Here is a 26,490-nt window from a genome sequence, read left to right on the forward strand (position 1 = left end):
TTTGCTAAAGTGGAAGGCCAGCCAATGGGCAGTTTTGTAATGTAAGTGTTACTTGCCATGAACTTGTCTCTTTTTTATCTAGATCTGTCCCTCCTTTGAAAAAGCTGTGCAGCAGATGGAGAAAACACTGAGCACTCTCCCAGGTAATCTGGTAGATCTCCCTTTGTGGGAGACCAGATATAGTGGGGTAGATTCAGGTAGGGGCGCGCACTGCTACGGCGGCGCAGCGTTCCGTTTTTACGCTACGCCTCCGTAAATTACTGGAGCTACGCTTCATTCACGAAGCATTTGCTGCGTAATTTGCGGCGGCGTTTCGTAAAAGGGGCCGGCGTAAGCGCGCATAATTTAAATGATCCCGTAGGGGGCGTGGATCATTTAAATTAGGCGCGTTCCCGCGCCGAACGTACTGCGCATGCTCCGTCGGGAAAATATTCTAACGTGCATTGCGGTAAATGACGTCGCAAGGATGTCATTTGCCTCGACGTGAACGTAAATTTTGCACTTACGCAAACGACGCAAATTTCGAAAATCGCGACGCGGGAACGACGTCTATACTTACCATTGGCTGCGCCTCCTAATAGCAGGAGCAGCCTTACGACGGAAGCGCCGTACGCAAACGACGTAAAACGCGAACGCCGTGCGCGCGTACGTTTGTGAATCGGCGTGAGTATGCAATTTGCATACTCTACGCTGACCACTACGGGAGCGCCACCTAGCGGCCAGCGTCAGAATGCACCCTAAGATACGACGGCATAAGAGCCTTATGCCAGTCATATCTTGGGCTACAGTCGGCGTATCGAGCTTTCTGAATACAGAAAGTAGATACGCCGGCGCTACTTGGCAATTACGCTGCGTATCTATGGATAGACAGGCGTAATTGCTACCTGAATCTACCCCAGTGAATGTATTGCCTGGGTTTAGTAACACTTTAACCACTTAAGACCCGGACCTTTAGGCAGGTAAAGGACCCGGACATTTTTTGCGATTCGGCACTGCGTCGCTTTAACTGACAATTGCGCGGTCGTGCGACGTGGCTCCCAAACAAAATTGGCGTCCTTTTTTTCCCACAAATAGAGCTTTCTTTTCGTGGTATTTGATCACCTCTGCGGTTTTTATTTTTTGCGCTATAAACAAAAATAGAGCGACAATTTTGAAAACAATGAATATTTTTAGCAGTGGGTGAGGGTGGGTGGGCTGTTTGCCACACAGAAACCAATAGAGCCGTTCTTTGTGTTTTGCAGTCTCCATAGCGGTGGATTCCGTGTCTGAGGTGGAAGTGGATCTGGTGGGACCTCCGCTCATTACAAGCGAACGTTTCGATCTTCTTGTGAAGGTGACTTATGATAAGGAAGAAAGCGGGGCAACCAGGTTACTAAATATGGGGCTCTAAAATGGGGGATCGAAAAATTTCTACAAAATCCTTCCCATATTATTATGTTATAAGCATGTTATTTACCTGTAAAGGAGTCTCTTATGAAGACAACCAAAAGCTTTGATGGGGCACAATTCCTTCCACTGACACTAATGATGGGGCACAGTTTCTCCCAATGATGGGGCACAATTCCTCCCAATTACACCAATAATGGGGCACAGTTTCTCCCATTGATGGGAAACAATTCCTCCCAATGACACCAATAATGGGGCACAGTTTCTCCCAATGATGGGGCACAATTCCTCCCAATTACACCAATAATGGGGCACAGTTTCTCCCAATGATGGGCAACAATTCCCCCCAATAACACCAGTGATGGGGCACAATTTCTTCAAATGACACCAACAATGGGACACAATTCCTCCCACTGACACCAATAATGGGGCACAGTTTCTCCCATTGATGGGAAACAATTCCTCCCAATGACACCAATAATGGGGCACAGTTTCTCCCAATGACACCAATGATGGGGCACAGTTTCTCCCAATGATGGGGCACAATTCCTCCCAATGACACCAATAATGGGGCACAGTTTCTTCCAATGATGGGCAACAATTCCTCCCAATGACACCAATGATGGGGCACAGTTTCTCCCAATGATGGGCAACAATTCCTCCCAATGACACCAATAATGGGGCACAGTTTCTCCCAATGACGGGACACAATTACTCCCATTCACACCAATGATGAGGCACAGTTTCTCCCAATGACGGGACACAATTACTCCCATTCACACCAATGATGGGGCACAGTTTCTCCCAATGATGGGCAACAATTCCTCCCAATGACACCAATAATGGGGCACAGTTTCTCCCAATGACGGGACATAATTACTCCCATTCACACCAATAATGGGGCACAGTTTCTCCCAATGACAGGACACAATTACTCCCATTCACACCAATGATGGGGCACAGTTTCTTCCAATGACGGGACACAATTACTCCTATTCACACCAATGATGGGGCACAGTTTCTTCCAATGACAGGACACAATTCCTCCCACTAACACAAATGATGGGGCACAGTTTCTCCCAATGACACCAATAATGGGGCACAGTTTCTTCCAATGACATGACACAATTCCTCCCATTCACACCAATGATGGGGCACAGTTTCTTCCAATGATAGGGCACAATTCCTCCCATTCACACCAATGATGGGGCACAGTTTCTTCCAATGACAGGACACAATTCCTCCCATTCACACCAATGATGGGGCACAGTTTCTTCCAATGATAGGGCACAATTCCTCCCAATGACACCAATAATGGGGCACAGTTTCTCCCAATGACGGGACACAATTCCTCCCACTAACACAAATGATGGGGCACAGTTTTTCCCACAGACATCGGGACCTTTTCCACTTCCAATAGCCACGTTTCAGCCCTCCTAAAGCCTGAAGGACTGTAAACTGGCCCTTTGTTTAGAAAGTTTGGAGACCCCCTGCCCTATAGGATTCTCCTTCACCTCTCTTCCTGCAGCTACATAAAATGTTATTTAGGGCTTCAGGGAGGAGCAGAGGAGCTGGCCCAGCACATACAGTAATGAAACCCTCCCAAAACAGGAGAGGATTGTGACATAAATGGAGGGAGGGGGCTGTGTTGGGGGACTGACCCTTCCTGAAGTAGTGAAATATTAAAGTTCAAAGGCACATGTAGGTAAGCATGCAAAATAACTGGTTTCTTAGTTTATTGCATTTTCTCTTCCGTTCATGGACGGACACAGCATCCTTTGACTGTAGGGTTATATCCGCTTCTTTCCAGGAGATTAAACTCTCCTGAAGGAAGCGGATATAACCCTAAGGTCAAAGGATGCTGTGTCCGCCCATGAACTCAGAGAAATGGATTTTACGGTGAGTACAAAAATCCTATTTTCTCTTCCGTTCATGGACGGACACAGCAGCCTTTGACCTTAGGGTTATATCCGCTTCCTTCGGGAGAGTTTAATCTCCTGGAAAGAGGCAGATATAACCCTAAGGTCAAAGGCTGCTGTGTCCGTCCATGAACTCAGAGAAATGGATTTTACGGTGAGTACAAAAATCCTATTTTCTCTTCCGTTCATGGACGGACACAGCATCCTTTGACTGTAGGGTTATATCCGCTTCCTTCCAGGAGATTTAAACTCTCCTGAAGGAAGCGGATATAACCCTAAGGTCAAAGGATGCTGTGTCTGTCCATGAACTCAGAGAAATGGATTTTACAGTGAGTACAAAAATCCAATTTTCTCTTCCGTTCATGGACGGACACAGCATCCTTTGACTGTAGGGTTATATCCGCTTCCTTCCAGGAGATTTAAACTCTCCTGAAGGAAGCGGATATAACCCTAAGGTCAAAGGCTGCTGTGTCCGTCCATGATCTCAGAGAAATGGATTTTACGGTGAGTACAAAAATCCTATTTTTTAGGTTGATGACAGGACCTTTTTAACTGTCTCTCTTCTACCCTCCAGGGGGACTTTGTCGCCCAATCACAGTCCTTGACGCCCTATCAGCCGGAGAAGCTTGTGTTGCCCGATGTTGACTCGCGCATGTTGCTCGTGGCTTTGTCACAGTTCTCTGCCAACTCAGCCGGGTTTGTGCACTACAAAGCTGGGTTCCTGAAGTATAATGTCACCGATGACATGGTGAGTACAACCATTTATTTATTATTTTATTTTATTTATATTAACCACTTAAGGACCCCTACCACCGATATACGTCGGCAGAATGGCACGGCTGGGCACAAGCACGTACCTGTACGTGTCTCTTTAAGGCCCAGCGGCGCGCTCGCAACCCGGTCTGAAGCTTCGTGACCGCCCCCGCGGGACCCGATCGCCGCCTGTGTCCCGCGATCGGTCACCGGAGCTGAAGAACGGGGAGAGCTGTGTGTAAACACACCTTCCCCGTTCGTCATTGTGGCAGTGTCATTGATCGTCTGTTCCCTGATATAGGAAAACACGATCAATGACGTCACGCGTCCAGCCCCGCCCCCCTACAGTTAGAAACACATATGAGGTCACACTTAAGCCCCTAAAGCGGCCCTAGTGGTTAACTCCCAAACTGCAATTGTCATTTTCACAGTAATCAAGGCATTTTTATAGCACTTTTTGCTGTGAAAATGACAATGGTCCCAAAAATGTGTCAAGATTGTCCAAAGTGTCCGCCATAATGTCGCAGTCACGAAAGAAACCGCTGATCGCCACCATTAGTAGTAAAAAAAAAATGCAATAAAATTATCCCCTATTTTGTAAACGCTATAAATTTTGCGCAAACCAATCGATAAACGCTTATTGCAAAATTGTCAGTTAAAGCGACGCAGTGCCGAATCGCAAAAAGGGGCAAGGTCCTTAACCTGCATAATGGTCCGGGTCTTAAATGGTTAAAGAAAACCATATGCTGAGACTTACCTTGCCCTGCAAAGGGAGCTGAAGTGACTTGAGTTGGTTGCACAATGAATCAAGCCTCACGCTGATTGGTGGCTTAAAGCGTCTGTAAACCTCAGACACGAAATGTGAACAAAGCATATCCCTCTATAGCAGCGATGGAGAACCTTGGCACCCCAGATGTTTTGGAACCATGATGCTCGTGCACTCTGCAGTGTAGCTGAGCATCATGGGAAATGTAGTTCCAAAACATCTGGGGTGCCAAGGTTCTCCATCGCTGCTCTACCTATCTAAGGCCAGAGCACTAAGTGTAATTTCTGTCTGCTGCTTCGTTCCTTTGCCATCTGCATTAATCACTGTGCTGTCAGAGGAGAGGAGACATGTCGTTTTTTGGGGTGTGCGAGCTGTGCGGCCGCACAGGGCGCCATGGGCAACAGGGGCGCCGTACGGCCATCACAGCTCGCAGAATGTGAGTCGCAGTCAGTTACTCACATGATCATCACAGGAGTCCGACTCCTACGAGTCACAGCAGCAGGCGCTGCCAGGTCCCCCTGCCCTGGGACTGGGTGAAGAGCAACGCATCGGCTGCAGCACCTGAAAAAAAATGGCTGCTGCCGGCCCCGACAGGCACACTGCACATGCGTCGCCGCTGCTCGGGAAAGACCGAAAATGTTTGGCTATTCTCGGGCAGACGGCGCATGTGCAGTGGCATCTAAGCGCCGGGCGGCGCCATTTTTAAATGCAAACCGCACCGTCCACCGAAAGGGAAGTCACACTGAGTGAGCCCCTGGCCCTGCATGCATCTACTTTTTCAGATTTTTATAGCCAGCCTACACACAGAAGGGGGAGGAGGATATAAGGGTTAACATAAGAAAAAAGAAGTAAAATACAATTATTATTTGTTACAAATATATTTTTTCTCTTTGAGTATGTTTAGGTGACCAGGGGGAGAGGGGTGAAGATGGGGGGGGGCGTCACAGGATTAGCTCGCACAGGGCGCCTGAACACCTAAGGCCGGCCCTGTAAGTAGGAACAGCGGGATGCGGCACAGCGGCGGCGGCGGCGGGGGGGGGGGAAGTATCGGTGGAAGCATCGGGGGTATTTGCGGGAGTACAAGTACTCCCGCAAATACTCGGAATCGGTCCCGATACCGATACTAGTATCGGTATCGGGACAACCCTAGTTATAACTTTTGCGCAAAGCAATCAATATACACTTATTGTGACTTTTTTTTTTCCAAAAATATGTAGAAGAATATATATTGGCCTAAACTTATGAAGAAATTCGTTTTTGAAAAACTTTTTGGGGGATATTTATTATAGAATTTTTTTTTTTTTCAAAAAATAAAAACCGCAGAGGTGATCAAATGCCACCAAAAGAAAGCTCTATTTGTGGGAAAAAAAGGACTTAAATTTTGTTTGGCTACAACGTTGCACGGCCGCGCAATTCTCAGTTAAAGCGAAGCAGTTCCAAATTGTAAAAAGTGCTCTGGTCAGGAAGGGGGTAAAATCTTCCGGGCCTGAAGTGGTAGTTTAAAATGTATTTTGCTTATTTTAGATTCCGACGATGTCTCCAATACGGCTCAACATAAACGGTTTAGGAATCTTCGCACCCGAGGTAAGGAGGACAGTTTTGTATCCCTGGAGGCTGCACTATGGAGACATGGGGTAAAATTGTACGGTTTGCATAGATTGGGGTTACCATTCTGAAAATGCATTTGTGCTTTGCTTAGTTCAATGATCAGATCTTGGATTGCCTGTCACTGTTCATTTGCAATGACCTTAATTAATCTGAATATATTGGTGACTTAAACATCTCTATATAGGACTAGCAAAAAACGTATGGAAAATGCATATACATTTCCATCCATTTTAGTCGCGTTTTAATGCGTGCTGGCGTCTGTGTACATACACTTTGACATCCGCGGACATGCATGCGCAGCGTAATGGTGTGAATAGGACACTGTTCTGTCTCAAGGACATATAGCTAAACCTTCTTGTCCCATAAACTTCAGATACCATATTTCTTTGATCTCAGTTTTATTAGAACAAGCCAGGTGAAGCTACAAAAAAACAGAAATACATTACAGCATACATTACAGAAACAATGATCTACAATATAGGATGAGATAGTAAAAACATACTCTTAGATTCAGAAAGAGTTAGGCCGGCTTATCACACATGGTACAAAAGTACCATGTGATCCGTTGCGGCCAGGTGTAGGCAAACGCACCTCATTTGCAACCTGCGTTTGGGGTGTCGTTAACTTCCTATTGACACCCACTGCAGAGTGCAAATAAAGTGCATTTTACATGCGGTCTAAATCCAGTGTGTTCCGATGTAAATCATTGGCGGGCATGGTGTGAACTGGCGTGGGGCAAGCCGCGCCCGCTACAACAAAAGGCATTTTAATTGGGGCGGCACAGCATAATGTTGGGGGAGGGGGTCAGGGCCCCCTCTGACCCCACCCTGGTGACGCCATTGTCTCAGATCACATGCAAAACGCACCTTCCGTAAATGCTACCAAAACTAACCTCTCAGCCTTCCAAATTTCGGGAGGTATCGCAGACACTAAGGCCCAGATTCACGTAGAAATGCGGCGGCGTAACGTATCGTAGATACGTTACACTGCCGCAAGTTTTCATCGCAAGTGCCTGATTCACAAAGCACTTGCGAGAAAACTTCCTCCGGCGTAAGCCCGCGTAATTCAAAGGGGCGTGTGCCATTTAAATTAGGTGCGCTCCCGCGCCGGACCTACTGCGCGTGCTCCCTTTTGAATTTCCCGCCGTGCTTTGTGCGAAATGACGTCATTTTTTCGAACGGCGACGTGCGTAGCGTACTTTCGTATTCCCGGACGTCTTAGGCAAGAAGGAAACATTTTCAAATTTCGACGCGGGAACGACAGCCATACTTTATACAGCACATACGTGTGCTGTGTAAAGTTAAGGCACCAAAAACGATGACTAACTTTGCGACGGGAAACTAGACTAGCAGAGACGTAGCGAACGCGAAAAACCGTCGTGGATCGCCGTAACTCCTAATTTGCATACCCGACGCTGGTTTACGACGCAAACTCCCCCCAGCGGCGGCCACGGTATTGCATCCTAAGATCCGACAGTGTAAAACAATTACACCTGTCGGATCTTAGGGATATCTATGCGTAACTGATTCTATGAATCAGTCGCATAGATAGAAACAGAGATACGACGGAGTATCTGAGATACTCCGTCATATCTCGGCTGTGAATCTGGGCCAAAATATTTACTGAGCTGATTCCTCAAAACCAATACTGCTAATTGTGTTTCTTCGTTAGACATTCCTTGTGAGTTCTATTTTTGGTTAGTGCAGTTCGCGCTGATTAACGCGCTATGCAGATTAGATAGTAATCCAGATTTACAGAAATTGTTTCACTCAAAATGTTTGCATTTATTATGGTATTGTTGTCCTTTCAGATGCCTTCTCGGTACCCAGATTCACCGCCACTGCTGCTCCAGGTCTCGGCGCGCTCGGCTCCCACGGTGACCTGCCTGCTTGACTCACTAACAGTGCAAGCTTCTATGGACATTGAGGTCTTTGCCATGTATTCTGGCCAGCCATCGATCTCCTTATTCCAGATACAAGCTGTACGTTTCAGAAGGAAGTGGTGGAGTCTAAATACTTAAAGTTTAACAATAGCTGGAGTAGGAAGCAAGGAAAGTGTATGGGGAAGGTGGTAAGGGAAGTGTATGGGAAAGGAGGTAAGGGAAGTGTATGTGGAAGGAGGTAAGGGAAGTGTATGGGGAAGGAGGTAATGGAAGTGTATGGGGAAGGAGGTAAGGAAAGTGTATGGGGAAGGTGGTAAGGGAAGTGTATGGGAAAGGAGGTAAGGGAAATGTATGTGGAAGGAGGTAAGGGAAATGTATGTGGAAGGAGGTAAGGGAAGTGTATGTGGAAGGAGGTAAGGGAAGTGTATGGGAAAGGAGGTAAGGGAAATGTATGTGGAAGGAGGTAAGGGAAATGTATGTGGAAGGAGGTAAGGGAAATGTATGTGGAAGGAGGTAAGGGAAGTGTATGTGGAAGGAGGTAAGGGAAGTGTATGGGGAAGGGGGTAAGGGAAGTGTAAGGAAAAGGAGGTAAGGGAAGTGTATGTGGAAGGAGGTAAGAGAAGTGTATGGGGAAGGAGTTAAGGGAAGTGTATGGGGAAGGAGGTAAGGGAAATGTATGTGGAAGGAGGTAAGGGAAGTGTATGTGGAAGGAGGTAAGGGAAGTGTATGGGGAAGGGGGTAAGGGAAGTGTATGGGGAAGGGGGTAAGGGAAGTGTACGGAAAAAGAGGTAAGGGAAGTGTATGTGGAAGGAGGTAAGAGAAGTGTATGGGGAAGGAGTTAAGGGAAGTGTATGGGGAAGGAGTTAATGGAAGTGTATGGGGAAGGAGGTAATGGAAGTGTATGGGGAAGGAGGTAAGGAAAGTGTATGGGAAAGGGGGTAAGGGAAGTGTATGTGGAAGGAGGTAAGGGAAGTGTATGGAGAAGGAGGTAAGGGAAGTGTATGTGGAAGGAGGTAAGGAAAGTGTATGGAGAAGGAGGTAAGGGAAGTGGATGGAGAAGGAGGTAAGGGAAGTGGATGGAGAAGGAGGTAAGGAAAGTGTATGGAGTTTCTTGTGAAAAAAAAGGAAAGTGTATGGAGAAGGAGGTAAGGGAAGTGTATGGAGAAGGAGGTAAGGTAAGTGTATGGAGAAGGAGGTTAGTAAGGTGTACAGAGAAGGAGGTTAGTAAGGTGTACAGAGAAGGAGGTTAGGGAGGTGTACAGAGATGGAGGCAAGGGAAGTGTTTTTCAAGGGGTATGAATACTTTTTCAAGGCACTGTACATCTTCCTGCAGACACTCCACTTCTTAAAGACTTGTCTCTTACCTCTTCCTACAAAAACTTACCTTACTCCTTCTTCTAGACATTTCTTCTTGATCATCTTCTTTCTGATGCTTTGTTTACTTCTTGTTCCAAACATTCCTATTCTCTTACTTTTTTCCCCCCAGAAACTTCCCCTGCATTATCCTGGAAACAATTCCAGACACTTACCTTTAATACCTCCTCTAGAAACTTCCCTTACTTCCTACTCTAGATAGGGCTGTGGCTGGTCTATCACATAAAATCCCAATAAAATACTTTTATGTTTTTGGTTGTAACATGACAAAATGTGGAAAATTTCAAGGGGTATGAATGCTTTTTCGAGGCACTGTAATAGAAGTGACTGGAGAAAGAGGAGGGAGAAGCTACTGGAGGAAGAAGTAGTGGAAGTGACTGGAGAAAGAGGAGGGAGAAGCTACTGGAGGAAGAAGTAGGGGAAGTGACTGTAGAAAGAGGAGGGAGAAGCTACTGGAGGAAGAAGTAGGGGAAGTGACTGTAGAAAGAGGAGGGAGTAGCTACTGGAGGAAGAAGTAGTGGAAGTGACTGGAGAAAGAGGAGGGAGAAGCTACTGGAGGAAGAAGTAGGGGAAGTGACTGGAGAAAGAGGAGGGAGTAGCTACTGGAGGAAGAAGTAGTGGAAGTGACTGGAGAAAGAGGAGGGAGAAGCTACTGGAGGAAGAAGTAGGGGAAGTGACTGTAGAAAGAGGAGGGAGAAGCTACTGGAAGAAGAAGTAGTGGAAGTGACTGGTAACAGAGGAGGGAGAAGCTACTGGAGGAAGAAGTAGTGGAAGTGACTGGAGAAAGAGGAGGGAGAAGCTACTGGAGGAAGAAGTAGTGGAAGTGACTGTAGAAAGAGGAGGGAGAAGCTACTGGAGGAATAAGTAGTGGAAGTGACTGGAGAAAGAGGAGGGAGAAGCTACTGGAGGAAGAAGTAGAGGAAGTGACTGGAGAAAGAGGAGGGAGAAGGTACTGGAGGAAGAAGTAGGGGAAGTGACTGGAGAAAGAGGAGGGAGAAGGTACTGGAGGAAGAAGTAGGGGAAGTGACTGGAGAAAGAGGAGGGAGAAGCTATACTGGAGGAAGAAGTAGGGGAAGTGACTGGAGAAAGAGAAGGGAGAAGCTACTGGAGGAAGAAGTAGGGGAAGTGACTGGAGAAAGAGGAGGGAGAAGCTATACTGGAGGAAGAAGTAGGGGAAGTGACTGGAGAAAGAGGAGGGAGAAGCTACTGGAGGAAGAAGTAGGGGAAGTGACTGGAGAAAGAGGAGGGAGAAGCTACTGGAGGAAGAAGTAGTGGAAGTGACTGGAGAAAGAGGAGGGAGAAGCTACTGGAAAAAGAAGTAGGGGAAGTGACTGGAGAAAGAGGAGGGAGAAGCTACTGGAGGAAGAAGTAGGGGAAGTGACTGGAGAAAGAGGAGGGAGAAGCTACTGGAGGAAGAAGTAGGGGAAGTGACTGGGGAAAGAGGAGGGAGAAGCTACTGGAGGAAGAAGTAGGTGAAGTGATCGGAGAAAGAGGAGGGAGAAGCTACTGGAGGAAGAAGTAGGCAAAGTGACTGGAGAAAGAGGAGGGAGAAGCTACTGGAGGAAGAAGTAGTGGAAGTGACTGGAGAAAGAGGAGGGAGAAGCTACTGGAGTAAGAAGTAGGGGAAGTGACTGGAGAAAGAGGAGGGAGAAGCTACTGGAGGAATTAGTAGTGGAAGTGACTGGAGAAAGAGGAGGGAGAAGCTACTGGAGGAAGAAGTAGAGGAAGTGACTGGAGAAAGAGGAGGGAGAAGGTACTGGTGGAAGAAGTAGGAGAAGTGACTGGAGAAAGAGGAGGGAGAAGGTACTGGAGGAAGAAGTAGGGGAAGTGACTGGAGAAAGAGGAGGGAGAAGCTATACTGGAGGAAGAAGTAGGGGAAGTGACTGGAGAAAGAGGAGGGAGAAGCTACTGGAGGAAGAAGTAGGGGAAGTGACTGGAGAAAGAGGAGGGAGAAGCTACTGGAGGAAGAAAGTAGGGGAAGTGACTGGGGAAAGAGGAGGGAGAAGCTACTGGAGGAAGAAGTAGGTGAAGTGATCGGAGAAAGAGGAGGGAGAAGCTACTGGAGGAAGAAGTAGGCAAAGTGACTGGAGAAAGAGGAGGGAGAAGCTACTGGAGGAAGAAGTAGGGGAAGTGACTGGAGAAAGAGGAGGGAGAAGCTACTGGAGTAAGAAGTAGGGGAAGTGACTGGAGAAAGAGGAGGGAGAAGCTACTGGAGGAATTAGTAGTGGAAGTGACTGGAGAAAGAGGAGGGGAAGCTACTGGAGAAAGAGGAGGGAGAAGCTACTGGAGGAAGCAGTAGGGGAAGTGACTGTACAAAGAGGAGGGAGAAGCTACTCTAGGAAGAAGTAAGGGAATTGACTGGAGAAAGAGGAGGGAGAAGCTACTGGAGGAAGAAGTAGGGGAAGTGACTGTACAAAGAGGAGGGAGAAGCTACTCTAGGAAGAAGTAGGGGAAGTGACTGGAGAAAGAGGAGGGAGAAGCTACTGGAGGAAGAAGTAGGGGAAGTGACTGTACAAAGAGGAGGGAGAAGCTACTCTAGGAAGAAGTAGGGGAAGTGACTGGTGAAAGAGGAGGGAGAAGCTACTGGAGGAAGAAGTAGGGGAAGTGACCGAAGAAAGAGGAGGGAGAAGGTAACTGGAGGAAGAAGTAGGGGAAATGACTGGAGAAAGAGGAGGGAGAAGCTACTGGAGAAAGAAGTAGGGGAAGTGACTGGAGAAAGAGGAGGGAGAAGCTACTGGAGGAAGAAGTATGGGAAGTGACTGGGGAAAGATGAGGGAGAAGCTACTGGAGGAACAAGTAGGGGAAGTGACTGGAGAAAGAGGAGGGAGAAACTACTGGAGCAAGAAGTAGGGGAAGTGACTGGAGAAAGAGGAGGGAGAAGCTACTGGAGGAAGAAGTAGGGGAAGTGACTGGAGAAAGAGGGGGGAGAATCTACTGGAGGAAGAAGTAGGAGAAGTGACTGGTGAAAAAGGAGGGAGAAGCTACTGGAGGAAGAAGTAGGGTAAGTGACTGGAGAAAGAGGAGGGAGAAGGTACTGGAGGAAGAAGTAGGGGAAGTGACTGGAGAAAGAGGGGGGAGAAGTTACTGGAGGAAGAAGTAGGGGAAGTTACTGGAGGAAGAAGTAGGGGAAGTGACTGGAGAAAGAGGAGGGGAAGCTACTGGAGGAAGAAGTAGGGCAAGTGACTGGAGAAAGGGGAGGGAGAAGCTACTGGAGGAAGGAGTAGGGTTAGTGACTGGAGAAAGAGGAGGGAGAAGCTACTGGGGGAAGAAGAAGTGGAAGTGACTGGAGAAAGAGGAAAGTGAAGTGTCTGGAGGGTAGGGAAGTCTCTGGACAGAAGGGGTAAGGGAAGTGTCTGGAGGAAGAGGTAAGGGATACATTTTGAAGAGCGGTAAGGCATTGAAGTTAATCTTCACTTAGTCTGAATATAGTTTCACATTTAGAGTACAGTTCAGTACATTATATCTCCATAAGAATGTAAATACAATGACATTATCATTTCTTCTCAGGATTCCCTCACTGGAGTTGATATTGTATTATCTGAAGAGACTGTGGGAGCCACAATATCTGTGAAAAAGTAAGCTTCTCTCATTTATGGTCCATCTATATCTATAATTTTCTTATTAATAATTGATTATATACTTAAATCATTATACAATAACAACAAAAGACTGGCATCATAAAGAACAATGTCATTCCATAAGGACAATAGAACTTGGAAGTATGCTCAGAAGACCCCTCAGAAAATAACCAGACCTGAGTATGATTACAAAGTGGTTTGTGGGAGCGGATGGGGGCCATTGTGGTGCGGTGAATTTTCCTATAAGCAGATGATGCTGAAGCTGGCTCCTTATTTGGCCAACTTTAACCACTTCTGGACCGCCCACCGTGGATATACGTCGGTACTAGGTTGAGGTAACGAGTTCCAGAGGATGGGAGAGGCTCTGGAGAAATCCTGGAGATGAGCTTGGGAGGAGGAGACGAGAGAGCTTTAGAGAAGGAGGTCTTGAGAAGAGCGTAGAGGATTGTTTGGGTGATACTTGGAGACAAGATAGGTGATGGAACTCGGGGCAGAGTTATGATTGGCTTTGTATGTTGTGGTTAGTATTTTGAATATAATTCGCTGGGTGATTGGGAGCCAGTGTAGGGATTGGCAGATACTGATTGGTTGGTAAGGTAGTTAAGTCTGGCAGCAGCATTCATAATAGACTGAAGGGGAGCCTATGTAGAGGCAGGCCAATGAGAAGGGAGTTGCAATAGTCAAGGAGAGAGATAACAAGGGAGGGAATGAGCAGCTTGGTGGTTTCGTTTGTTAAAAAGGGGTGAATTTTAGAGATGTTACTTGAGGCTGAAATGACAAGTCAGAGTCTAGGATTACCCCGAGTACCCTGGCGTGAGGGGAGGGACTGATTGATGCATTGTTGATTTTGATGGAAAAGTCATGGAGGGGAGCACTGGTAGTGGGGGGGGGGGGGGCAATATTAATATCTCAGTTTTGGAGAGATTTCGTTTAGGGAAGTGGAGCGAAATCCATGTTGAGATGTCAGTTAGTAATGCGGGAGGAGACTGAAGGAGTGAGGTGAGGGGTAGACACATAGATTTGGGTGTCATCGGTGTATAAATGGTATTGAAAGCCATGGGCGGTTATCAAGTGACCAAGGGAGGAGGTGTAGATAGAGCAGAGAAGGGGTCCAAGAACAGAGCCTTGGGGGACCCCCACAGAAAGGGGCAATGGAGGGGAGGAAACAGAGTTGTAGGTAACACTGAAGGAACGTTGTGATAGGCAGAGAACCAGGATAGAGCAGAATCTTGGAAGCCAAGGGAATGGAGTTTATTGGGAAGGAGCCGGTGGTCAACGGTATCAAAGGCCACAGAGGGGTCACGTAGTAGGAGTATGGAGTACTGGCTGTAATTCTGTAATAAATAGCTTTTTCTATATGAAAACCATCTTGGCTCACCCAGATGTGACTTGTTTTCATATAATTTGGCATCCCTCTATTAGTTCAAGTTCAATTTGGCCCGAGCCAAGTGATCTAAATCATAAAATATGGCACCAAACGTGGCACCATGACACCACAACAACCATGCATTTCAATTTGAATAAGAGATAATTAATAATTGAATAAGAGACAAAGCACCCCCCTCCATTAGTACAGACCCCTCCCTCCAGGGCAAATCACCCCCCCTCCATTAGTACAGACCCCTGCCCCCAGGACAAAGCACCCCCTCCATTAGTACAGACCCCTTCCTACAGGACAAAGCACCTCCCTCCATTAGTATAGACCCCCTCCCCCAGGACAAAGAACGCCCCCTCCATTAGTACAGACCCCTCCCTCCAGGACAAATCACCCCCCCTCCAATAGTACAGACCCCTGCCCCCAGGACAAAGCACCCCCTCCATTAGTACAGACCCCTTCCTACAGGACAAAGCACCTCCCTCCATTAGTATAGACCCCCTCCCCCAGGACAAAGAACGCCCCCTCCATTAGTACAGACCCCTCCCTCCAGGACAAATCACCCCCCCTCTATTAGTACAGACCCCTGCCCCCAGGACAACGCACCCCCTCCATTAGTACAGACCCCCTCCCCCAGGACAAAGCACCCCCCTCCATTAGTACAGACTCCTCCCCCAGGACAAAGCACCCCCCTCCATTAGTACAGACTGGGGCCGCATGTATTCAGCCAATATTTGCTAATCTCGGAGCTCAGCTGTAAGCCCGTGTTACAAGTACATTGTAAAATCAATACCCATCACTCACTGCGGGCCCATCAGTGGGTTTTAAGTGCTGATTGTAATACTATTATAGATTACTTCTTACATTCACTTCCTCGTTCTGATCAAATCCCACACTAATCACTCGCATCTGCGATTTAACGAGCGTTTTATAGAACGATCTACTAAAAAGTTCCTCTCAATCAGGAGCCAAGAATAGATCGATATGAACTTTCCTTAAACCAGCTCACGAATGTGTAAAAAAAAAAGAAATATCGGACTGATCTGCAACAAATTCAACTTTTATGCCCTTCCTGCAAATGTAATATTGACAGATTTGTGTCTATTAATAATAGTAAATACATTTTAAGAAGTAAGTTCAACCGCACTACCATCTGCATTACAATCAAAGGTTGATTCCTACCCAGATTTTTTTTTATATGTTTATTTTATGTTATTGCATAACTCCCAACTGTCCCTGATTTTGAGGGACTGTCCCTGATTTGGAGCAATGTCCCTCTTTCCTCCTCATTTGTTCCTCATTTTGGTCTGATCTATAGAGTTCTATATAAAATGCACTTTTTATCTATCAAAAAGTGTTTTCCAGCGCTAAACCTGATGAAGGCTGATGGAGGCTGTTCATACACTACAATAAATCCCAACTGTGTATTGATTACTAAGTCAACATACGCCGTTTCCTTTTCTTTAGCCCTGATAAAGAGGGGATACAGTCCCTGAAACATGTTGGCTTCATAAACAATCCGTCATTGGAATAAGGACTTGAATGACACAATGTGGTGCACTCACATAATACAATACACCACAGGCCCAGAAAACCTGCCGGCATAACCTGGAATGTGCTGTTAATTTTAACCAATTTTAGCAATTTTTTTTCTGTTATTAAACATGATAAAGGTTAGTTTCCTGTGCTGAAAGCATACCTGTGTTTCATGTTAAAAAAAAAAAAAGCATACTTGTGGATTATGAATAACGCTAAACATCACTCAGTAGTCCAAAAATGTGTCTATGTTTTGGAGAACTGGATGCCCCTGTGGACCTCAGTAGTTATGTATTGTATATGCTTTTTTTTTCTTTGTATGTTGTGTGTTTTTTTTTTTTTCTTTGCAACAAAAAAAATCTTCTTAAAAAGAGTTCCCCTCCAGACTAACTTTTCTAAAGTCATGTGTGTAAGTTTTGGATGTCCACCGCCACCTTTTTTATTTTATTTTACAGTTTCTCGCTGTCCTTGGTTCGCTCCAGTGTGGGGACGGTGAAGGTAAGTTACTTCCATGTTTCTGCAGTGGGCCTGTTGAGATAGAAAGACGGGGCTGTTGTTTTCTTTATAAAATGACTCTATCACCAGGTGTTGAAAGTAATCGTACTCAGTGTTTTTCAATCTTTCTTCAGTCAATGCCCTCTTCAGAGCTATGCACAGTCCCAGGGCACACCAATCTGGGGGCTTTACACCAGTAGGTGCGTCCGAGCATGAGCTTTTTTGTGTGTTTTACGCATGTCGCATTTTTTAATGGGCGCAAATATACAGGCATTTTCTAGATGCGAGGGGGTGTCATTAAGAAATAATGGCACCCGCATGCAACTGTAACAGGCAGCACATTGTTGTGCGGTACAGGAAAACGTGTGATTTCACACGTGTTACCTCACTGCACCTGGTGTGAACAAGCCCTAAAATGTAGTCTGTGCAGCAGAGTAAAGTGATATTAGATTGCAAATCTCCTCCCTCCAAATTCCCCCTTCTAGCACAAATCCCCCTCTTGGTGGGAAGAGGTGGGCATGTTTTATGCAAATAAAGCATGACCCCACGTAAATGACGTTTTTAACGAACGGCCCATGCGCCATTCGTGGACGTAATACAGTGCGCATGCTCCAAATTACGCCGCAAAGACTCATTGCTTTCGACGTGTACGTAAATTACGGCCAGCCCCATTCACGGACGACTTACGCAAACAACGTAAATATTAAAAAATTCAACGCGGTTTTGACGTCCATACTTAACATTGGCTGTGCCATCTTTTTGGTGGTTTATCTTTACGCCTGACAAACGCCTTACGTAAACGGCGTATCTTTACTGCGACGGGCAAGCGTACGTTCATGAATAGGCGTATCTCGCCGATTTACGCATTCTAGGCGTAAATCAGCGTACACGCCCCTAGCGGCCAGCGTAAATAGACAGCTAAGATACGACGATGCAGGCAGTCGTATCTTGGCAACATTTAAGCGTATCTCAATTTGAGAATACACTTAAATATACGACGGCGCAGATTCGGAGTTACGACGGCGTATCTACTGATACGCCGGCGTAACTCTACCTGAATCTGGCTACTTGTGTGTAAGTAATGCATGAGTTACCGCTACTCAAAAGTGTGATTTGGCCCTTATGCCGCCTACACACGACCGTTTTTCATGACGAGAAAAATTGTTTTTTGGGGGCAGAACTACCCAGGATGGAGGAATTTATTTAAAAAAAATAGTGCAGTATTTTATTTTAAGTTATTTTTATTTTTTTTAATCTATGGTGCCCAATCCTGAAATAGAAGAACGAGGACGTCAATCTTTGAGCATAGATGGTAGCTCAGTGGGTAAGAGCTCTGACTGGTCTGCTGGAGACCTGAGTTCAAATCCCAACAAGGGAAAGCCTTGTGTGTCCTGGGTGCTGTGCAGTGCCTGAGCCCCTTGGTGGTGTGATTGAGTAATGGGAACCGTTTAAGACCCACTACTCTATCCTACCATCAAGAGACTCAGGTACTGTGTAGTACCTGGGGTGAGGCAATAAAAACCTAAGTCCCTACTTTTGGAATGGACTGCCCGGTAAGACAGCCCATTCTAATTATATATGTTGCAGTGATGTCACAGACCGTGGACCGAAGAGGCGGGGTGTCCACAACCTAATGTGATGCCCACACATGTTACAGGCCTGTGGGGACCTGGGACTGGAGCAGACTGGTGGGTTGTCCATGGCCTCCAAGCTTTCACTCAGGGACGTGATCTCAAAGTCTACTGCGCCTTCTCATACTTGCCCTTTTAGTCTACAGCGCATTCATGGAATCACCGTTGGGGTCTGCAGCGCTTTCATGGATTCGAACTCAGGTCTCCGGCGTCCTGGGTCAACGCTCTTATCCACTGAGCTACTCGCCTCCGCTCGCTAACTTGTATGTTCGTTCTCCTATTTCTGCAGTTAAGCATCGTCACAAATTCCAATGGATGAGATTGGATTCGAACCTGCAATTCCAAAATCTCTGCTGGCTCCTGGGCCAGCTACGAAACTCCTGAGCCAACCAGCAGCTCACTAAATGGGGGGGGAAAAAAAAAAAAATTAGTAAATGAAAAATAAAAATTTTAATGGATGAACCAAAATTCAAACCGGCAACTCCAAAATCTTCCCCCAATCATAGGCTAGTTGTTAAATGATTGGGCCAGCCCTAGAGGATCCTTGTATGTTCATTTGGTCTAGGGCCTGTAACATACAAGAATAAACTTTTAAACTGACCTGTCCTTCCCAGGTGGGTAAAAAGTAGGACATATGCCAAGCGCACACGGTCGGAATTTCCAACAACAAACGTTCGATGTAAAACATTTGGTCGGAGATTCCGACCGTGTGTAGGCTCCATCGGACATTTGCTGTCCAAATTTCCGACAACAAATGTTTGAGAGCTGGTTCTCATTTTTTTCCGACCACAAAAGTTCTTGTTGGAAATTCCGATCGTCTGTATGCAATTCCAACGCACAAAAATCCTACGCATGCTCGGAATCATTGATCTTCATTTTTCTCGGCTCGTCGAAGTGTTGTACGTCACCGCATTCTTGACGTTCGGAATTTCCGACAACATTTGTGTGACTGTGTGTATGCAAGACAGGCCCTAGTAGATCAAGCCCATAGGCATTAAAGGATCTTGACCGTTCATTTGGTCTATGATTACATTCATGATGAGTTGCCTTAGCATGGTGGGTAAAAAGGGGGACTTAGAATATTTTTTTTTCTTAGACTCACAGGTTCAGTAGGAAGCATTTGGAACATTAAGACTCAAATCTATTCACCTCTGTTTAATAGCTCATGTGTTTGTTCCCTTATTTTAATAAAAGTAGGGGCCATAAATTAAATGATCTGCCTAATGTGGCTAGCCTAATTTAAAGTGATAGTAAACACACACTATTTAATTTACATTGTCCCTTCTATTTCTGTATATGAATGATGACACAAAAAAAAGGTGTTCTTCCATAAAGGGCAGATTTGTGGAGAGCACGACTAATAGTTATCCTGTAGACAGATTCTCCCTCCTGAGCTGTGGATCTCTGCAGCTCCTCCAGAGTTACCATGGACCTCTTGGCTGCTTCTCTGATGAATGCTCTCCTTGCCCGGCCGGTCAGTTTAGGTGGACGGTCATGTCTTGGTAGGTTTACAGTTGTGCCATACTCTTTCCATTTTCGGATGATGGATTGAACAGAAGCTCCGTGAGATGTTCAAAGCTTGGGAGATTTTTTTTTTTATAACCTAACCCTGCTTTATACTTCTCCACAACTTTACCCCTGACCTGTCTGGTGTGTTCCTTGGCCTTCATGATGCTGTTTGTTTACCAGGTTCTCAAACAAACCTCTGAGGGCTTCAAAGAACAGCCATATTTATACTGAGATTAAATTAGGTGACTTCTGAAGGCAATTGGTTTCACTAGATTTTAGTTGGGGGTATCAGAGTAAAGGGGGTTGAATACAAATGTACCCCCCACACTTTTCACATATTTATTTGTAATAAAAATGGAAAACCATTTATCAGTTTCTTTCCACTTCACAATTAATTATGTGCCACTTTGTGTTGGACTCTCACATAAAATCCCAGTAAAATACATTGACGTTTTTGGTTGTAACACGAGAAAATGTGAAACATTTTAAGGGGTGTGAATACTTTTTCAAGACACTGTATATGTTGCCAGTTCACCAAGGATCATTGAAATAAAGTCCATGGGCCAGATCCACATAGAAATGGACAGGCGCAGCATATCAGAGATACGCTACGCCACCGTATCTTACCTGGCTTTAAGTCGAATCCAGGAAGATTTTGCGCCGTAAGTTACGGCAGCGTAGTGCATTTCTGGCGGCGGAATTCAAATCGGCGATTAGGGGGGCGTGATTCATTTAAATGAAGCGCGTCCCCGTGCCGATTGAACTGCGCATGCTCAGTTTCGAAATTTCCCGCCGTGCTTTGCGCGAAATGACGTCGCAACAACGTCATTTTTTGAACTTAGACGTGCCTTACGTCCATCCCTATTCACGGACGACTTACGCAAAAAATAAAAAAAATTAAAATTTTGACGCGGGAACGACGGCCATACTTTAACATGGCAAGTCTATCTATACGCCGCAAAATAGCAGCTTTAACTTTACGCCGGAAAAAGCCGACTAGAGACGACGTAAGAGAATGCGACGGCCGCGCGTACCTTCGTGGATCGTCGGAAAAAGCTCATTTGCATACCCAACGCGGAAAACGACGCGAACTCCACCCATCGGACGCCAAAGTATTACACCTACGATCCGAAGGCGTACAAAGCCGTACACCTGTCGGATCGAACCCAGATGCCGTTGTATCTTGGTTTGAGGATTCAAACTAAAGATACGACGCGGGTATTTTGAAAGTACGCCGGTGTATCAGTAGATACGCCGGCGTACTCTCTCTCTGGATCTGGCCCCAAGTGTTTATTAGGTCATCACAGTGTTAAAGTGCAACATTCCGGGGCCATGCAGGACCCCTTTGTCAAGCATGTGATAGTGTGTGTGTGTGTGTGTGTATATATATATATATATATATATATATATATATATACACATATACACACACACATACTGTATGTACATATGCACAACTAAAAACTACACTTTTAATGGCGTTCATATATAAAGTAACAAATGGATATAAACACCCATCAATTTGTTGTCTGTGTCCCTTTGGGGAGATTTTCATTCACTTCCTGTGCTAAAGACACAACAGGAAGTGAAAGAAACCCCCTAAAACTAAGAAAATCCCCCACTTTAATAGTTGCCACCGAAGCCGGGTATCAACAGGTGTGGGTAAATCTTCCAAGAGGGACACCTAAAGACTCTAATGCCACACACACACATGGTCGGAATTTCCGATGGAAAAAGTCAGACGGAATTTTTTCATCGGATATTTCAACCATATGTGTGCCCCATCGGACTTTTTCCGTTGGAAATTCCAAAGAACTTAGAAATTTTTTCCATCTGAAAAAAAGAGAACATGTTCTCATTCTATCAGAAATTCCGTTCGTCTGTGTGGAACTCCGACAGTGGAAAATAAAAAACATGCATGCTCGGAAACAATTTGACGCATGCTCTGAAGCATTGAACTTAATTTTTCTAGGCTCGTCGTAGTCTTGTAAGTCACCGGGTTTTTGATGGTTGGAATTTGGTGTGTGCGTGTGTATGCAAGACAGCTTGAGCGGAATTCCATCGGGAAAAACCCGTCTGAGTTTATTCCGACGGAAAAACTGATCGTGTGTACGGGGCATATGATTTTGGATTGCCCGTGACTTTTCCGGTCTTAGACGTAGAAAGCTTTTTTGTACATTGGAGCTGCACCACCTCTGCAGGCTGGCAAAAGGGACCCAACACTGCAACCACAAAAATACTTTAAAAAAAGACGAGTTTATCAATTTTATTGCATAAAAAGTTGAATGAAATACCAAAAAAGCAGCAAAGTACAAAGTTACAACATTTATAATATCCAAAGTACAACCCGAACCCATAAAAACACGTACAAGATACCCACAAAACAATAAGGTTACCTTCTAAATAACAAACATTTCTAAACACACCTTTACGCGTATCCCTGATGTAAAGCGCTGCGCAAACTGTTGGCGTTATACAAATCCTGTATAATAATAATAATTATGATGTCATAGTAATCAGCAAGCATATACTGTGTATATATAGGATATTAATAATGAATATGATAGGCACTATGGCCCAGATTCTCAAAGGAGATACGCCGTCGTATCTCTGAGTTGGGCCGTCGTATCTATGCGCCCGATTCTTAGAATCAGTTACGCATAGATTAGTATTAGATCCGACCGGCGTAAGTCTCTTACGCCGTCGGCTCTTAACTGCATATTTACGCTGGCCGCTAGGGGCGTGTACGCTGATTTACGCCTATAAATATGTAAATCAGCTAGATATGCGAATTCACGAACGTACGCCCGCCCGCCGCAGTACAGATACGCCGTTTTCGTTAGGCTTTTCCCGGCGTAAAGTTACCCCTGCTATATGAGGCATACATGCGGCGTACCAATTTTAAGTATGGACGTCGTTCCCACGTCAAATTTTGAGAATTTTACGTAGTTTGCGCAAGTCGTCTATGAATGGGGCTGGACGGAATTTACGGTCACGTCGAAACCAATACGTCCTTGCGGCGTACATTGGAGCAATGCACACTGGGATATGTCCACGGACGGCGCATGCGCCGTTCGTAAAAAGCGTAATTTATGTGGGTCACATAAAATTTACATAACACACGCCCACATCTTCCACATTTGAATTAGGCGGGCTTACGCCGGCCTATTTACGCTACGCCGCCGCAACTTACGGAGCAAGTGCTTTGAGAATACTGCACTTGCCCGTCTAAGTTGCGGAGGCGTAACGTAAATAGGATACGTTACGCCCGCTCAAAGATACGCCGCTGTACGTGAATCCGGGCCAATGAATATAAAATGAAAGTCAAAACTCATAAATCACCCAACAGGCAAAGGGAGGTAGAAAAGAGTGCAGCACTAAATCAAACCGTGTAATAAAATGAATACAATAAATAAATGAAAAACATAAAATTCAAACAAATATAATACAGGCAAAAGAGAGGTAACACTCAGTTGTTCAAACAGCATGGGCACCATATTGTGGAGGGATCCGGGTCCGAACAGCCTGCCAGATAATAATAAAAATGCAGATTTAGAATACACAAGTACAAAAATAATAAAGATAAAAAAAAGAGTTAATAAAAAAAAGCAATATATTTTACAAGACTTTGTTACGCCAGTGACTTAAAAATAAAATAACTATCAACCGAGGAAAGAAACAACTCTAATTGCCGACCCTAATTTTGAGTTTAGATCAACTTTAATGGGTGTATTTATAAAAATAATAAAAAAATAAGAAATTTGCATAGCTGTTTATGTATTGAAACTGATTGTTCATGCTCCACGAATGGGGCAAAATAAAATGTTCTCAGCTGATCGAATGTTTTTCATTGAAAAAGAAATGTGTGAATGGGGGACATATTTTGCCACTTAATGGAGCGGAGGAGCACACTTATCTTTTAGGATACTCAGCTCCATCTAGTGGCTATAATGTGGTATTTTCTTCCATTCGCACTTTCAATCTGCAGAGAAGATCCTGAGAATTTTAGATTTTTCTCCATTCACATAGAATGGATTTACAAGTTGTGATCGATGAACAGCCATGTAAATGTTGCTATAAAGAGGGAACTGTGCATTGTAGAATTACTTAGCATTTCCCCCTTTTGTCTGTAGGTGGATGCCATACAGAAAACACTGAACGTTGCCCTGAAATTTCTCCTTCCACTCCTGAATGGTGAGTTGGCCCCTAAAATTATTTTTTTTCATCCTTCTGAATGCTTTAAGATCTTTACCCGCATGCCTCATGTCTGCCTGTTCTCCATTACAAATCTCAGAGACATGTACATGGTAACTAAAATCTTGCAAAAGACATTGCAAATGGCATTATCCTATTCATCCAAAAATCTCTTTATACGACCTTTGACTTTTCTGCTTAATCCATTTTATAGGGCACATCAAGAATATCATTCCGCTGCCCATGAACATGCTCCGCCTCCAGAATCCTGTGGTCCGCGTTATGCAGGTAAAGTTCAAAAGGGGGGGCCCAGAACAGCGGTGAGGGAATCAGGAAGTGAAGCCTTATGGCTTCACTTCCTGGTTCCCTACCAGGAAGTCGCGCAGCGCGAACCAACTGGTCCCTGCTGTGTTCTGGGACCTGTGTGTCTCCCAGTAGGGGACGGAGTAGGCAGGGTCACCATCAGAAATTATGGGGCCCCTTACACAGCTTCAGGCATGGATAGGGTGACCACATTTTTAAACTACCATTCAGGGACACCCTCCCTTCCCAAAAATCAGCTTGTGCTGCAACGAATCACAGCACAGGGATTGGACACAAGAGGCGGGATTTATGATCTCTCCAATCACAAGCAGGGGACGGGGATTGTGCTGCTCCAGGCATTCCCAGCCAGGTCAAGTACTGTCGGTGAGTAAAGCGGTGATGTGGCGGCCTTTTTTGAGGGCATCAGATTGGCCCAGGGGTGGCTGTGCCAGTTTCATTCCGGGACACTGTATTGTCCTGGAATGAATGTGCCCAGGACAGACCTGCAAAATGCGGGACTGTCCCGGGCAATCCGGGACACGTGGTCACCCTAGGCATTGACTCCCTGGAGCAGAGAAGCGGGGAGGGGGGCAAATTGAGAAGCGGGGGGCGGGCGTGAATTGAGAAGCTGGGGGGTGCAGCCGCCGCAAATTGGGGTTGGGGGGCTTTGGGTGCTGGCGGAAAAAAAAGGGAGGGTTGCCTCGGCCCCTTACAAAAAAAAAAAAAAAAAAAAGATATACAAGATATACACTTATAAAAAGAAAGGGGGGTAGCCATCCGGGGCTCTGGGGACCTCAGGGCCCTTTTAAAAAAAAAAAAAAGGAGGAAAAAAAAAAGAAATTTATATATATATATATATATATATATATATATATATATATATATATATATATATATATATATATATATATATATATATATATATATATATATATATATATATATATATATATATATATATATATAAATAAATAAATAAATAAAAGGGGGGGGGGTTGCCATCCAGGGCCCTGGGGACCCCCGGGCCCTTAAAAAAAAAAAAGGAGGAAAAAAAAAAATTATATATTATATTAAAAAAAAAGGGGGGGGGTTGCCATCCGGGCCCCTGGGGACCTCCAGGCCCCTTACAGGTGTACTGCTTGTACCCCCCTGATGGCGGCCCTGGGAGTAGGTCACCATGGTGATCTATGCCCAAGGGGGTCGCCCCGTTCAAGTCCTGTGGCCGTGAATGAATAAATGTTCAGACATGCATGGGAGTGATCGCGGCTCCAGCCAATCACATTAAATCAAGCAGCAAGGATGCAACATATCGCCTCCTCACCACCTGTCAAACACCTCTGAAAAGTGATCCACCATGGGGGTCGCTTTTCAGAGGGGCTGCACATGTGAACGAGCCCAACCACACTCACCAGTTTTATTACCCACAATACTTGAATACTTACACAAGGCACAGCCTGTGCAGCAGAATGTTGAATGACCTTGGTTTCCTCTCTTCCTCCAGGGGTACGTATTGATCATGACGGACCTGGAGGCGACTCTGTCCTCTCTGGATTTCAGCAAGCTCTTCGGATTTGAAGAATTACAAACAAGTGTTGCTGAATGAAGAAAAGCTGAAAACATTCTACCTGTACACTGTAAACTTGCTGTTTTTAAAGTGATATTAAATGCCAATTGTTTGATTTTTTAACTATTTTTAACACTGTGTGTAGCTCCCTCCCTTTAACCACTTTCCACCTGGCCACTGTTCATATACAGCCGGGTGGGCGCTCTCTCCTGAGTGGACGTTCAGCAACGTCCCTCAGAAGGAGGGGGATCGCGCGTGCCCACGCAGCGGCGCGATCCAGATGCGCCCGTGTCACCCGGACAGGGCGCATCTGAGATCGGCAGGATGGCTGTGTGATTGGCCCTCCTGATCACATTATGGCTGTGTCCAATCACAGCTGTCATGTGATGTAAATACAGAGCCGGTTGCTAGGCGATAGGCTCGGCTATCCTCACACAGAAGTTGTCAGTGAGGAGAGAGCGGATCGCTGCAGCCGGCTGGTGATCAGCGAGTATGAGCTGTTTTTTTACATACTGATCACCAACCCAGTGTAAACACACGGGCCCAGATCCACGTAGCGCGGCGCATTTGTAAGTCCGGCGTAGTGTATCTCAGATACACTACGCTGCCGTAACTTA

General features: G+C 45.6%; 1 protein-coding gene across 1 annotated transcript in view; it reads left to right on the forward strand.

Moving 5' to 3' along the window:
- LOC120918552 (bactericidal permeability-increasing protein-like) overlaps positions 1-25,996 on the forward strand; it is a 39,362-nt gene extending 13,366 nt beyond the window's left edge. Inside the window, exons 7-16 of the mRNA XM_040330185.1 lie at positions 83-143; positions 1,242-1,333; positions 3,880-4,053; positions 6,349-6,408; positions 8,243-8,413; positions 13,196-13,263; positions 16,633-16,675; positions 23,946-24,006; positions 24,221-24,294; positions 25,811-25,996. Of these exons, the coding sequence (XP_040186119.1) occupies positions 83-143; positions 1,242-1,333; positions 3,880-4,053; positions 6,349-6,408; positions 8,243-8,413; positions 13,196-13,263; positions 16,633-16,675; positions 23,946-24,006; positions 24,221-24,294; positions 25,811-25,912 (906 nt within the window). The 3' untranslated portion in view covers positions 25,913-25,996. The remainder of the gene's footprint in view (positions 1-82; positions 144-1,241; positions 1,334-3,879; positions 4,054-6,348; positions 6,409-8,242; positions 8,414-13,195; positions 13,264-16,632; positions 16,676-23,945; positions 24,007-24,220; positions 24,295-25,810) is intronic.
- Positions 25,997-26,490: the final 494 nt, after the last annotated feature.

This window comes from Rana temporaria, chromosome 12 (genome assembly GCF_905171775.1).
Source record: "Rana temporaria chromosome 12, aRanTem1.1, whole genome shotgun sequence".
Classification (NCBI taxonomy): domain Eukaryota; kingdom Metazoa; phylum Chordata; class Amphibia; order Anura; family Ranidae; genus Rana; species Rana temporaria.